General features: G+C 39.5%; 1 protein-coding gene across 1 annotated transcript in view; it reads left to right on the top strand.

The window, feature by feature from the left end:
* The window catches only part of LOC145106543 (uncharacterized), a 29,807-nt gene extending 19,720 nt beyond the window's left edge, over nucleotides 1-10,087 (top strand). Inside the window, exon 9 of the mRNA XM_079043498.1 lies at nucleotides 9,768-10,087. Coding sequence (XP_078899624.1) covers nucleotides 9,768-10,087 — 320 coding nt within the window. The remainder of the gene's footprint in view (nucleotides 1-9,767) is intronic.
* Nucleotides 10,088-13,971: the final 3,884 nt, after the last annotated feature.

Here is a 13,971-nt window from a genome sequence, read left to right as displayed (position 1 = left end):
CCAAAGCAAATGGTACACGATTCATGATGTCTCACATAAAGACATGATTCTAGACCAGTCTTTTGCTACAATATTTTTATTTGCCATGTTTTCAAAATTTGACTATGAAGAGGGATGCCGTAATCATAATCGAATTTTGAGAACACAATATATAGAATTTCCTTAAGTTGAACCAATCCAACATGAAATTCATATATATATATTCTTGACTAAAATGATTAAAATCTCAATCTAAGCCTTTTAGAATTGAAATGAAGTATAATTTCCTCTCCCTTAATTATAGTAAAACAACTTTTTCAACCCCTGCAACCTCACGAATTGAAACTTTTGTTTTCTATAATTAACATTGCTAACTTGCAACCTTTGTCATAATTATCATGCTCCCACTAACATGATGATTATTAGCATAACACTTATGCTCCCACTAGCTTTGACATGTACTCAGAAATCAGCTGACTTTCTTACCAAAGTTCAGATTTCTGATACTAGATTGTTTTGATAAAACTTTATCAAAATCATACACCTCTCTTAGATAGCTCACATGTGTGTCTAAACAATTTTAGAACTATGAAAAGGGATGCCGTAATCATAGTCTCAATTGTTTAGACCTTTGCCACTTCTCACAAGTCCATGTTAGTGTGCCGGTAAACCACACACGCTCCACTAACGACTTTGAGAATGCAAATGTCACAATTGCTATCTAGCTAAAATCTACTTAGTGAAAGTGTTTCCTCACCATCATTTTCATGAATCGGAGAGAAACCTTATGACACTTAGATTTAATAGTGTATGTGTTCTTATCCATGTGAATTTGTCAAAACCATAATCACAAGACAAGGTTAGTGACAAATCCAAACTCATATTGATTAAACTTGTGCAATCTTAAATTCTTGCCATTTGGCAGCTCAGGTGCCTGCCATTGCTTCCAAGTAGTTGTGCAACCAATTGAGAACTCTCAGAACTCCTATGCAAAGCCAACTTGAATAGGCACAAAAATTTCAACACGATAGGTTATAAACCTCAAGTCGTGTGCTAGTGAAGGACTTTAGGTTTTATTCTTGATTAAGTCTTGAAACTTTCAAGAGCTTTAAGACTCCCACTGTCCTCTTGACATATAAGACTCCCTTGTCAAATATTCAAGAGATAGTGCGGATTCTTTATCAAGACTAACACTTTACACAACTGGCCTAAGTTGGTCTCTGTTTTATCCAAAACATCACAACTTACCAATTTCAAATGTACAAGAGTAGATAACCTTTTACTCTTACATTTGACTAGTGTTAACAAACCCTCTTTAAGATATGTCACTCAAGTTACAATCTTGGAGTATGACTCTAAGAATTGTTTTGGAACGAAGTATGACTCATCTTTTTGATTTAACCATTTCAACAATTCATGACTCCTCTTCTTAGTCATAAGAATGCACTAAGATGACTTTAGAGGACCAATTGTGATATGGTATCTTAATCATTAAGATGATCATAAACATGATACTAAAGTACTCTCCCATCTTTTCAGATTTGAGAAACTTTTATCTTTCTGCCATACTTTGATTCTTCTTATTCGTTCTGTCTCACATTGAAACTTCTCCAATGCTACAGACTTATACTTAAACTTATAAGTATAACCATATTTACTGAACTTAAGTAAATCATGACGAATAGTCTTCTTGATCTTTTGTGGTGGACTTGACCAGTGCACAAGAATGTGTACTTGATCCCTTAGTCCTTTCCTTATTCGCATAAGGAATTAGTCTTAATTTTCCAAGCTGAAAGTTCTCATTCATCATACTATACAACTTGCATGATTCCAAGTTTCGGTCCAATTGAACCTTGGGTGATGAGAATCTTTCCTTATTTGGTAATATTAGACACTACCACAACCGAAAGAATCAAATCTATTTTTCCAATATTGCTATCAATGGAATCTTATAAGCAACAACTTTTCACAAATGCCATTGTAAGGATACTTAAAATAAATAAAATCAAAACCTTTTTCTTTTATTTTAAAACTTTGCGGAAAAACTTATCCTTACAATCCATATGAAAACCTTGTTGTTATCTATTCCTAAGCAATATAAATATCATAACTCTTAAGTAATAGCCCAAAATTCTGATCACCGAACCATGCGATTGAAATCCATCTTCGCGATCAGAATCAGCATGTACTTAATAGAGTTAGACAATGGACTTTACCTGAAGTAGAGCCAAACTTATTGACTTTAACATCCTTAGGCAGCTTCGTAACCAATGCCCCTTCCTTTGGCAATAGTTACCTATGGACCCTTGATAATGGGACTATCTCAGACTTCGCCTCTCTCTTTACCATTGGGTCAACCGAGTTGACTATGGCCGATCCCTTTCCATTGGGAAGAGAGAGCTTTACTGGATATCCAATGTCATCATTGTCAATGTCCATAGCGTTTTAGGAAGTTGATCTTAGCAAATAGATAAGATCATTAAGGGTCTTGTCTTAGTCTGTTTCATAGGATTCCCAAAAGAACTCACTATGTAACTTAGAAAGTAGTTGAGCCACCAACTTTCTCAAGACTTTGACACCCAACTCTCCCGGCTTGTCAATATGTGACTACATCTCCAAGATGTGATCACACCTAGACCTTGCCTTGCCAATAGGGCTTGAGTGACCTTAAACTTTTTAGGAACTTGTGGGTTAGGGAGAATAATTGGAGGAGGTGAAAGAAGTATGATATCCATGGGACATCATCTTCATTTAGGAAAACTTGTTTCAAGAGATTTGGGAAGATCATAAATGTCTAGACCAGACATCTTTTTGGGAGATATTCAAGATATTTGATTTAAAGTCCTTAATATGACACCCAATATGAAATATTAAGGCTAGGACCCAACAAACTATTTTATAACTTAGAAGAGGGATGCCGTAATCCAAGCTATAAAATATTTGAAGGTAGGTGAATGACGATTCACCAATTTCCACCATGAAAAACGAAATAATTTATTAGGTTTTAATTGGATTTGAAAGTCCTAGATCTTTGAGATTCATTGAACTGTTCAAAGGCATGTTTCAATCTCGAGTGTGCCCTTCAGGTTTTGTGACTGGGATGCCGAGGATCACAAAACAAGGTGTGAATAACCATGAAAATATACTTGGTACCCTTAATATTTACCCCTTAATCAGTGTGCCGGTTAACCACACACGCTCCACCGATACTATGATAAATATTAAGTTACCCTTTGTCTACCTTGTTAAGTCCAGGTTAGTGTGCCGGTTAACCACGCACGCTCCACTAACGACTTAAGCAAAGTGCAAAGTGTAATTTCATGGGTTAGCACCAAATTCACATTTTCCTAAGTACGGCGGATGGAATACCTGGAAGTAAGGTGGCGGCTGTAAGAAATGAGTTTAGGGCTAGGGTTGGTTTGAAATGAGGAGGAAGGAGGGGAGTGACGGGTCTTAACCCGTCTCCAACACTAACATTATGCCAATTTTCACTTTTAGTCCCTCCCTCCCAAATCTTTTTCAATTCAAGTCCATATGTTACAATTTTAACTCTCAATATCCAAAAAGATAACTTTTAACACCCCCAAGGTGTAGACCCCACTAATTTAATACGACTTTAGGGCTAAAATACAATAAAATAAAATATAAAAAAATATTTCTCGAGGTTTTAGGATTTATTATTTATTTATTTATCTGCTTTATTTATTTACTTATTTAATTTTATTTATTTTAAACGGAATGTTACAATTCTCCCCCACTTAAATTAGATTTCGTCCTCAAAATAAGCTCTCGATTCTACTTCAAGATGTACTCCCCCCCCCCCACAACAACCAAGATGAACGAAAATCCGTGGAATAAATCTGTTCCAGAGCTTCACGGCCAAACACCGGCATGTAACCCCGCACAAAAGGGCACTACCGCAATGAAAATAATTGATCACATAATGAACAAGACGACACTCTTACTTGGCTCCACCAGCTCAACAAGCTATCCACTATCAATGCTCGGGCTCACCCTCGATCAGACGATAACAAACAAGTAAACCCTCACCCGGAGCTCCTAACACCTTAGGGTTTAAGCACAAGCACGCCCTACGAATGCTATCGCAACCAAGACTAATACAATCGAAGGGAAAGTACAACAACTGACGATGATCTTGCTGCGAAACCCGAAGATTTAGCAGTTGTGTAGAGTCTGGAACTTAAAAAACTCGATCGAAAACCAAATATTGGCACAAAGTCTTCCTACTACAAGGTTCCACTCTCCCCCACTTGAAATATGCTAGAAACTAAGAACTCCATAGTCCTTCGATACCCCGACTAACTCGAACTCTATTACTTGGTCCTAACCACTGATATTCACTTGCATAGGACAATCTAAACGCACACAACATTCCTAAATTCCAACACGCATATAATCGAGGACAAGGATAATTAATTTATTCATAATAAGAATTTAATTAGAATAGAGCTAATAAGATAGTTTCATTTAACTGATCATCCAAAATTACAACTGAGCCTTGGAACACAAACATAAATTACAGATAAATACCAATACTACTAATATTGCTAAATAATGAACTGCCAACTCAAATATCGGTCCTCTGGACCCCGACGGTCCCCTGATGACCATCGGGTAACTGCCAAGCTAAGGGCGTAGGATCCAGCACCTCACTAAGAAAAGGACAGTGAGCCCTAATGTGGCCTTCCTGACCGCAATGGAAACAAACTCACGCACTCTGCATGTAATCTCTACCAAAAAGGCCCTCCTCTCCACACCTTTGACATACAAAAGTTCTGCGCCTCCCTCCATCGAATCCTAAACTCGGGTCGGCGGACTTGAACCACTTTGTTGCAGGCTGGGACTGATCCAGAGTCTGACATTGCTCCTTCTCTTAGGTCTCTATCTCAATCTCTTGCCTCCTCACGACATCCTGAAGCTCACCGTGAGAACCATAGTGTTAGGTGGACACGAACTGCCGAATGTTCGTCTTAAGCATGCTTAAATACCGAGTCATCTGAGCCTGCTCTGAAGCAGCGAAATCAGGACTAAACAAAACCCTCACCGTGAACATCTTGGTGATCTCTGTCACCGACTCAGTCGTTTGTCTCAGATCTAGGTACTCCTGGGCTAGTCTCTCCCTCTCTACAAGGGGAACATACCTTGCATGAAACATCTCTTAGAACTGCTCCCAAGTCATCGCGACCCTCTGCTCAGGAGTATAAGAACTACTCACCAGTCCCCACCAATCCCTTGCCCCCAACCTAAGAAGGTTTAGGGCACACTTGACCTTCTGGTTATCTGGACAAGAACACGTGAAGAAACAACCATCCATGTCATACAACCATCTCATCTCCATTATCGGGTCCGAGACCCCATCAAACTCTGGGGGCTTCGTACGATCGAAGTCTGGATACTGGAAATCTCTCTCTCCTCGAGTCCTAATGGCAACAACATCCACAGTGGCTGTAGCAGTAGCAACCTTAGAAAGTGTAGCATATCGGTCATCGAAGTACTCCATCATAGCGGCCTTGACAGGCCCAACCAACTCCGGTATCTGCCCCTGACAAAAGAAACAAACTCCTCACGAATGATCTCCCTAACCTGGTCCTCCGTAAATCCTGGCCCATCCTGACAACTAGCTCCTGCTCCTGATCTTGAATCTCCAATAGCCGCCATACTAAAAATATATCAAGGAAAGATCAGACATCACAATACAGTGCTCCACACGAGATCCTACTCATATTAGTTTCGTAGCAGCCTCGAAATTCCTCCTGAATCTCATACGGATCATGTGCTTTCAGTAGTTTGGGCCCATACTACCTTCCACACTTATTTGTAGTTGATTCAGAATTCATTCCAAGGTCCTAAGTACTTGCACTAAGCCACTCCCAAGTGTGCTAACACCCACTTCTCTTGTGAGCTACAACTACCTCCACCGATTGCTTTTGTGTATTCTTATTGTATACAACCCGAGATCAGATAGACTGTCGAATATTCGACTCTTCCCTAAGTCCACAACCAAACAAGGAACAGGAAGTAATGCCAAGTCGATCATTCTAGGGCTATCCAATCCGGCCATATACAACTAATCAACATACTCACAACAATCACACAATCAGAAACATATATCAAGTAAGCAACTCACTAAATCAGAAGGCATCACTATCCAACAGTTTCTAAAAGAACCTTATCCACTAGCATGCTTCTCTAACAATTCATAAATCAACAAAAGTCAAAACTCAGGAAACATAAAAATTATGGGTATTTTGGGAACCACTCTCCTGTTCGGGCTCTGGCTGACTGTATACACCGCATCTTCCTGAAAAATCAAAGTTAAGTCAAGGTCCACATTCCTGATCCCAATCCAACAATCAAACAAGAACATGACAAGGGACCGAACCCATGTCCTTAACCCAACTCTTTTTATTATAATTTATTTTTCAAAAACATTTTGTAAAAACTCTCCGATCCTAGTTTGAGACTGGATTCACACAAGTGTTCCTCCATTTCACTCAAACCGGGGATCTGATACCAACTTGTAACGTCCCATTTTCACAACTAAAAATTTTCATTTTTTACTAAGGTAAAACTTCCCAATTTATTAATTCATTAATTAAGACAACCATTTATTCTTAATTACATTTATTAAAAATCATAGTATTGTAGAAATGTAGAGTCTTCAATGTTGCCGATGAGTGTGTACAGTCCCGCCTTCGCATTCCAGCAATAATCGATGATACCTAAAAGCGTAAACAACTGGGTAAGCATAAAGCTGTTGGATTTGGTGTCTAAGCCAATAAATATAACAGGTATGTACTTAACCCGATTGTAGCATGGTCCTTTTGGGTGGCCATCACTAGTGCAATTTGATTGGATGGATTTTGAGAATAAGGTTATTTATCGTTTATTAATATATTACAAGTATAATATATTAATATGAGATTATTTAATAAGTATTGATCAAGAATTAATTTGGAATTAATTTTGTGGTCAAAAGAGACTAATTAAATATATGAGGATTGATTATGTAAATCAATGATTCTTGTAGTGTGGGCTAATGATCCATGATTATTTAGATGGGCTAAACCAATAAGTTAATCAATGGATAGTCAATGGAGGTTAAACCCATGGAGCATAAGAATGTGGAAAGTCATGGAGCATTAGGGTTTATAAATTGTGCAACACTATAAATAGAACCCTCCATGAGCCAAAATCGGTTACACCTTCTCTTTGAGATAAGTAGCTTATTCTCTTAAGTCATCCTTTTTCATATTGGTGTTTGTGAACCATTAGAGGCATCACAGTTGAGATGCTCAAGCTTTCAAAGGTCAAGAACTACTAGTCCTTCGAAAGGTATGTCATCTATCTAGATGTATTATTCATTTGGCAATTTGTATGCTAGTTAGGACAATGCTTTGGAAAATTGAAAATATGCATGAATAATAGAGAAAACAGAGATCCAAGTCATTTAGGGTTACATGTGCGCCATATGAGTGTTATAGTGCTCAAAACCCAACAGTGGTATCAGAGTCAGGATTGTTTTATATTATATTTGATGCTTACTAGTTTTTCAAAGCTGAAAAAGTCGAAATTTTGGCCCCTGACTAGTGAAATCGCCGAGTACATGAGCAGACTCAACGAGTCAACTCAATAACAAAGCAACTCGCCGAGTCCAGTTCATGTACTCGACGAGTTGAAGGCACTGTTTGCAGAATTTCGAGTTTCTTGGCCTGGTTTGGATTGGGATCACTACCACAAACTATTTTGGATCATTAGAAATGTTTTTTATGATATGGTAGTGCTTGTACTCATCCAACCACAAGATAATTGTCAAAGTTTTAAAATAATTGTTCTTTTTATATGATAAACAAAAATTGCTTTCAAATTGTCGACTAGAAATTATCTTGATTATGAGTTTAGTTAGATAATAGATTATGTGATAATTTTAGTTGTTAGAAAAATGATCTAAATGAATTTTAATGACCTCCATAACTTGTCCTCAAGTTATGGAAAATGAAAGGTATCATACATTAAAATCCAAATAAATTCATAAGTTATGAATGTGAAGAGTTTTGACAAGTTTCAAAACTTTCCCTCAAGTTTTGGAATTTGTAATGTCACACTAATAAAACTTTAATTCCAAACCCTAGAGTTTTAAAAGTTAAAATTCAACCCTTATACTTTATAATATTATAAGTTTAGTAATATTATGTGCTTTGGGCTAGGCATCTATCTTGTATAGGTCTTGGTGGGATTTTGGGATTTGTAATGGTGTTTGTAGCACGTGAACGGCTGTACACACGTGTGCGGCTGTACACACGTGTACGGCTGTACACACGTGTGCGGCTGTACACACGTGTGCGGCTGTACACACGTGTACAGCTGGTGGTCCTATAAATAGAGTGTGTCTGTGTCAGTCTTAGAGAGACGCATGTGTGTGTGTTTCCCAAGGTGTACCTGACATTTATACGTAATAGATGTGTGCATGCTTGGTTTGATTTACCTTCTACTCCTTCTACACTCTGTTTCATTGTTTGCAATTCATTGATCACTGATTTGGATCTATAGATCGGGACTTACAATTGGTATCAGAGCCAATTCAGTGTCAATTTGAAGAATCATAAGAGTGTGCTGATGAAGATAGTTCTGGTTTTTGAGTATTTTTCGGTGTGCGGCAGGAACTTTGAAGGTGTGCGGTTGAGACTTTGAAGGTGTACGGTTGAGACTTTGAAGGTGTGCGGTTAGGTCTTTGAACGTGTGCGGTTGAGTGTACTGTTGGTGTGTGCGGTTGAAGTGTGTACGGTTGGGTGTGTACGGTTGGCGTGTACAGTTGTGATCCGGTCCACGGTCGTACACGGGTGTACGGCCGTACACCCGTGTACAACCGTAATCAAGTGTACGGCAGTAATCCCTTGTGCGGCCGTAAACCCTCTCAATTGTTGGTCAACCCAGGCTTGTAATGACCTGGGTTCCCAAACCTAAATAATCCCACTCATTGTGCAGGAACAGCTGCGGAGGAATGTCGTCAAACCTTGGTACGTCGACAGCGGTTGTTCCAGGCACATTGACAGGAGACATCTCCCAACTGCACGTCATTCAGACTTTTAATGGGGGCTATGTTTCCTTCGCAGGAGGAGATGGAGGGAAGATCACTCAAAAAGGGATAGTTGTAAATGGAGTGCTGAGTTTTGAGAACGTCATCTACGCTCCTGAGTTAAAGTGTAGCTTGTTGAGTGTCTCACAGATCAGCTTATGGACTACGAATAATGATATAAGGTTAAGCAGTGAAGACCTCGATGCTTTCTTTGACACTGTCCATAATGTTGGGCAACCTAGACAGAAGGAGTTAGTGGTGTTCTCAAAGTGACGTCTCCAATTTTTGATCAGATGGCCGACACCTTTCAACCGATATGGATACAACTTCAAGGATTCCTCCCCTTAATTCTGCTATTCCTACATCTGTGCCATCCACAAGTGATCCGACACCGACACAAATCTCCCTGCCTTCTGTAAAAAGAAGTTGACTCGATCCGAGGCAGGGAGTGTTTATTCAAGATCAAGAACCACCAGTCCAACAACCCTCCACAGCTGCTACACCAACTCAATCGACCCTAAAAGGACCAAGTAATGTTAGATCTTCGTTTGAAGTCGGGAGTTCTTCTGCTCCTGGGGTTCTTCTCCTCCACAACCTGCATATGATGCTGCCTCTTTGAGGCTTGCCAGGTTTCTTGCTCAACAAGATTCAGATCCTTTACCTCGTGGCAAATGAATATCAATTGGTGAAGGAAGTTCAGGGGGAGCAGGCCCATCTATCTTAGAGCTCAAGGAGGAGATCACTACTCTTAAACAGAAGATCATCGAGAAAGACGTTCTGATCGGAAACCTCGATATCCGAGTTTCCGAGCTTGAAGAAGAAAACTTTCAGAAGTCTAAACAGATCTCCGATCTCCAGCTTAATCTTGGTGCCCTATCAGCAGGCTACTCTGACTTGAAGAACAAACTTATTGCAGAATTTGGTGACAAGTTCAAGACCACAGTCGAAGAGCCTTGCGCCACTACAGTGATCAAGTTTCAAGATAGCGATTGCGCTATTCGTCTTGTTTGATGCTAAGGATGTTCTGCAGTTCAGGAAGCGATACATACATATCTTTGTGACGCTGATCAAGAAGACCTGAGTTCATGCTAGCCACAAACCAAGGGGGAGATTGTTAGGTCATAATTATGTGGTTTAGGCTAGGCATCTATCTTGTATAGGTCTTGGTGGGATTTTGGGATTTGTAATGGTGTTTGTAGCTGGTGTACGGCTGTACACACGTGTGCGGCTGTACACACGTGTACGGCTGTACACACGTGTGCGGCTATACACACGTGTACGGCTGTACACACGTGTACGGTTGTACACACGTGTACAGCTGGTGGTCCTATAAATAGAGTGAGTATATGTCAGTATTAGGGACGGACGAGAGAGACGTATATATATGTGTTTCCCAAGGTGTACCTGACATTTATGTGATAAAGATGTGTGCATGCTTGGCTTGATTCACTTTTTTTTTTTTGAAAATAAAACTCTTGGAGGATTAATTTCAAAATAAAACAAAATAAAATAACATAAAATGAAAACATTTTCTAAAAAATTTATCAAACCAAAAAATGAAAGTAAAATAAAATAAAAATAAAACTAAATTTTGAATTTTATCCTAAATTTCACCTCTAACTGAAATTAATAACCTTTTGAGATTGTGGGATCAAAGTTGTTAGACAATCATTTTCCATTTGTCAGTACCTCTCCATTCATGAATAGATCTCGTCGATCGCCGGTATTGTGATCCACTTAAGCACGAAAAATTGTTACAAGTTTTAGGAATGCTATCAGTGACAGGACAGATTGATCCTAAGTTTCTAGATAAAAATACCTAAGGACCATTTATCTGACGACGACCAGGGATATTGTTGTCCACCTAAGTTGAGCAGCGAGAACTACAGACAATCTATAATTATTCAATTTTAATTGTACTAGAATGTGTTTCCCGCTTCCTGATATACCCCAATAATCAAGAACTTCCGAGATACTCCTTACTTTAGGTGAGCAGACTATTATTAATTGGGAGGATAGATTTAGAATGCATATGCTGTACACTCAGGTCGGATCTTTCAATAACGCAGAGAGTGAAACATATGACTGACTAGAATTTCAGAGGGATTGAGAAGTAGAAGGTTGCATATGCTGTGTACCAGGTCGGATTGTTAATCACACAAAGGAGACATCATATGGCTAACAGATAGAAAGAATTGCATAGATAGAAGATGCAGAGAAATAGAGTTGCATATGCTGCATTCCAGGTCGGATCTTTCGATCACACAGAGGAAGCAACATATGACTAACAGTAGGAGAGAAAGAAAATAATTTCCTACAGACCTAATTTTTCGGAATTCGCCAGTCGCCCCGTCAGTACCGGAATTAAGGACATAATCCGTACATCGAGGAAACGTTAAACCACAGTTCTAGATACGGGTTCTTTAATGTGACTGGTGGATTCTCATGTATATATCCCTGCTCAACCTATCCAAGCGTCGTATTGTCAGGCTAAATGGAACTATCTAGGTCAGAGTTTATCAAGTCTCTAGATTCCTTAAGTTCATCTGCACCTAGTCAAGTCCATTAAACTTTTCGTGCCTACCAGCACATCGAACACAGAGTCTAGACAATTCAGCTTTGGTACTTTACACAGACTCAGATTGTCTGTTATCAAAATCTGATATCACTTCCCAGCACATCACTTCACAATAATATTTTTGATTTTTCTGATTTTCTAATGTTTTTGGATTTTCTAATTTTCTGTTGTTTTTGGATTTTCTGATTTTCTAATTTTTGTTTGGTTTTAGTTTATTTCTCCCCCTAAATTTGTGCATGGGTGAGAATGAAATTGAAATGCGCAAATTTAAACTAACCTAAACAAAAATTAATCCTCAAAGCGAATCATTTTCAAAAAGTTTACCAGCACATCGAATCGAGCTTTGTGAAACGGCTTGGTGAACAGATCCGCCACATTATTAGCAGTGGGAACCTGTTCTAGCCGAATGAGCGAGCGCTCATAACAATCTCTGATAAAATGAACTTTGATGTCGATGTGCTTGGTTTTTGAGCGCTGGACCGGATTTTTAGCAATTTGAATCGCAACCTCATTATCACAGAACATAGGGGTTTCTTGAAAGTTCAAACCGTAATCCAACAGCTGATGTTGGATCCATATGACTTGAGAACAACAGGCAGACGCAGCTACGTATTCTGCTTCTGCTGTTGAGGTCGAGACAGTATGCTGCTTCTTGCATTGCCAAGACACCAGCCTATCTCCGAGATATTGACATCCGCCTGAAGTCGATTTCCTGTCAAGCTCGCACCCTCCGTAATTGCTGTCTGCAAAAGCATCAAGATTAAATTCGGAATTTTTCGGATACCAAAGACCCAGTTTTGCGCTGCCTTTGAGGTACCTAAATTGCTGTCTGCCTTTGTGGGTTTGGGGTGGGGCCACACATCTGAACATCCCGTCAATCTCAATTATATACGACTTGCATACCCGGAGTAATAGTGATTGAGCCGAGTATGAGGTCTACAACGAACCTTATAATAAAACCCTTCATTCTATCCCATAGGGAAGGAGCTGAATTCAAGAGAACCATTTTGGGTTGAGCTACTAACATGACTACAAATTCGAAATTGTTGTCATCCCGGTTAAGTCTACATAGTAGCTGACACTCTCAGTTAGGAAAAAGTAACTCAAGTCGTAAGAGTCAAAGACGTTGACTACGACCGTCCATTTACGCTTAAATCCACAAATTAAGCATCTCAGTAGTGAGCCAAGAAACCTGGAAAGCTGTGACAGGTTAAACTCTGAGAAGAATGGATGAGGGAATTAGAGGTTCTGAGTGGCAGAATCTTATGCCATCTAGATTTAATCTAGATAGAGAAACTCGGTAACATCGGAAGAGTAGTTGCAAGGGATGCTCGCACTACTCAAGCACTTCGTTCATCCAGATACAGACGAGAAGTGCCTAGGTCGGAAAAAGTTCTGATAGTGTCTCGTCATGCGAGAAAAGTTACCGTCGCCCTATAGATGATAGACTGCACTCTCCAAAGTTAATACTAGGATGCTAAGAACCACATGACTACCTCCACAACCAAGAATACTTTAATAAAGTAGATGTTAAATTGCGTTAAGCTTTATAAACCAAATCATAAAGAGATTGTAGACTCGACACCAGTCTAGGTGTTAGTCGATGGGTTATACAAGAACACGCGCTTCCTACAAACTGGAGGGAGCAGACGCGATGGAGAATGGAGCAAGTCTTTGAGATTTGTTAGACTACTAGGTGTTCCAAGAAATACTATCCCTAAAGGGATAGTAGAACCACCTCCTGAAATAGTCAAGCGCTTCAGAAAATCTTTAAGGACGAAGCTAGCCCTGATCAGAGGCTGCTATCCATGAAACAACAAAAGGAGTTAGAGAATGATTCCTTCCAATTAGGAATCATATTGTGAAAGCATCTATTAGGCTTTGACAAAAGTTGAAATTTTCTAAGCATCGTCTGGTAAACCCTCTATCATCCTAACGTTTGAGATATTCCGTTAGAAGCACCTCGTGAGTCGAAAGTGTAGGTCCTTTCTGCACTGGGCTGAGGTAGATGCCACGTAACCAATAGATGCCAGCATATAGACATCACCTTCAATGATCCAGAAAATCTCCGAAAGCCAACCAGTAGGAAATACGAATCCAAATACGACCTGAGACCCCTAGGAACCAATCATGAGGACTACACCTCCAATAAGGGAAAACTTTTGGAACCTCAAAATGGTGATCACGCCAAGTGACGATCTCATCATGGAGGTACATTATGTTTTGGGTACTGAAACGTTCCATATTCCAAAGAACTGAGGACCATCAGAGATTCTTGATAGAATTGGTCCAGCATCCGTCAGACCCAGACTGCTTT

Source organism: Lactuca virosa, chromosome 4, assembly GCF_052849685.1.
Source record: "Lactuca virosa cultivar CGN04683 chromosome 4, Lactuca_virosa_CGN04683_v6, whole genome shotgun sequence".
NCBI classification, from domain to species: domain Eukaryota; kingdom Viridiplantae; phylum Streptophyta; class Magnoliopsida; order Asterales; family Asteraceae; genus Lactuca; species Lactuca virosa.
This window is presented reverse-complemented; position numbering and strand designations above follow the sequence as displayed.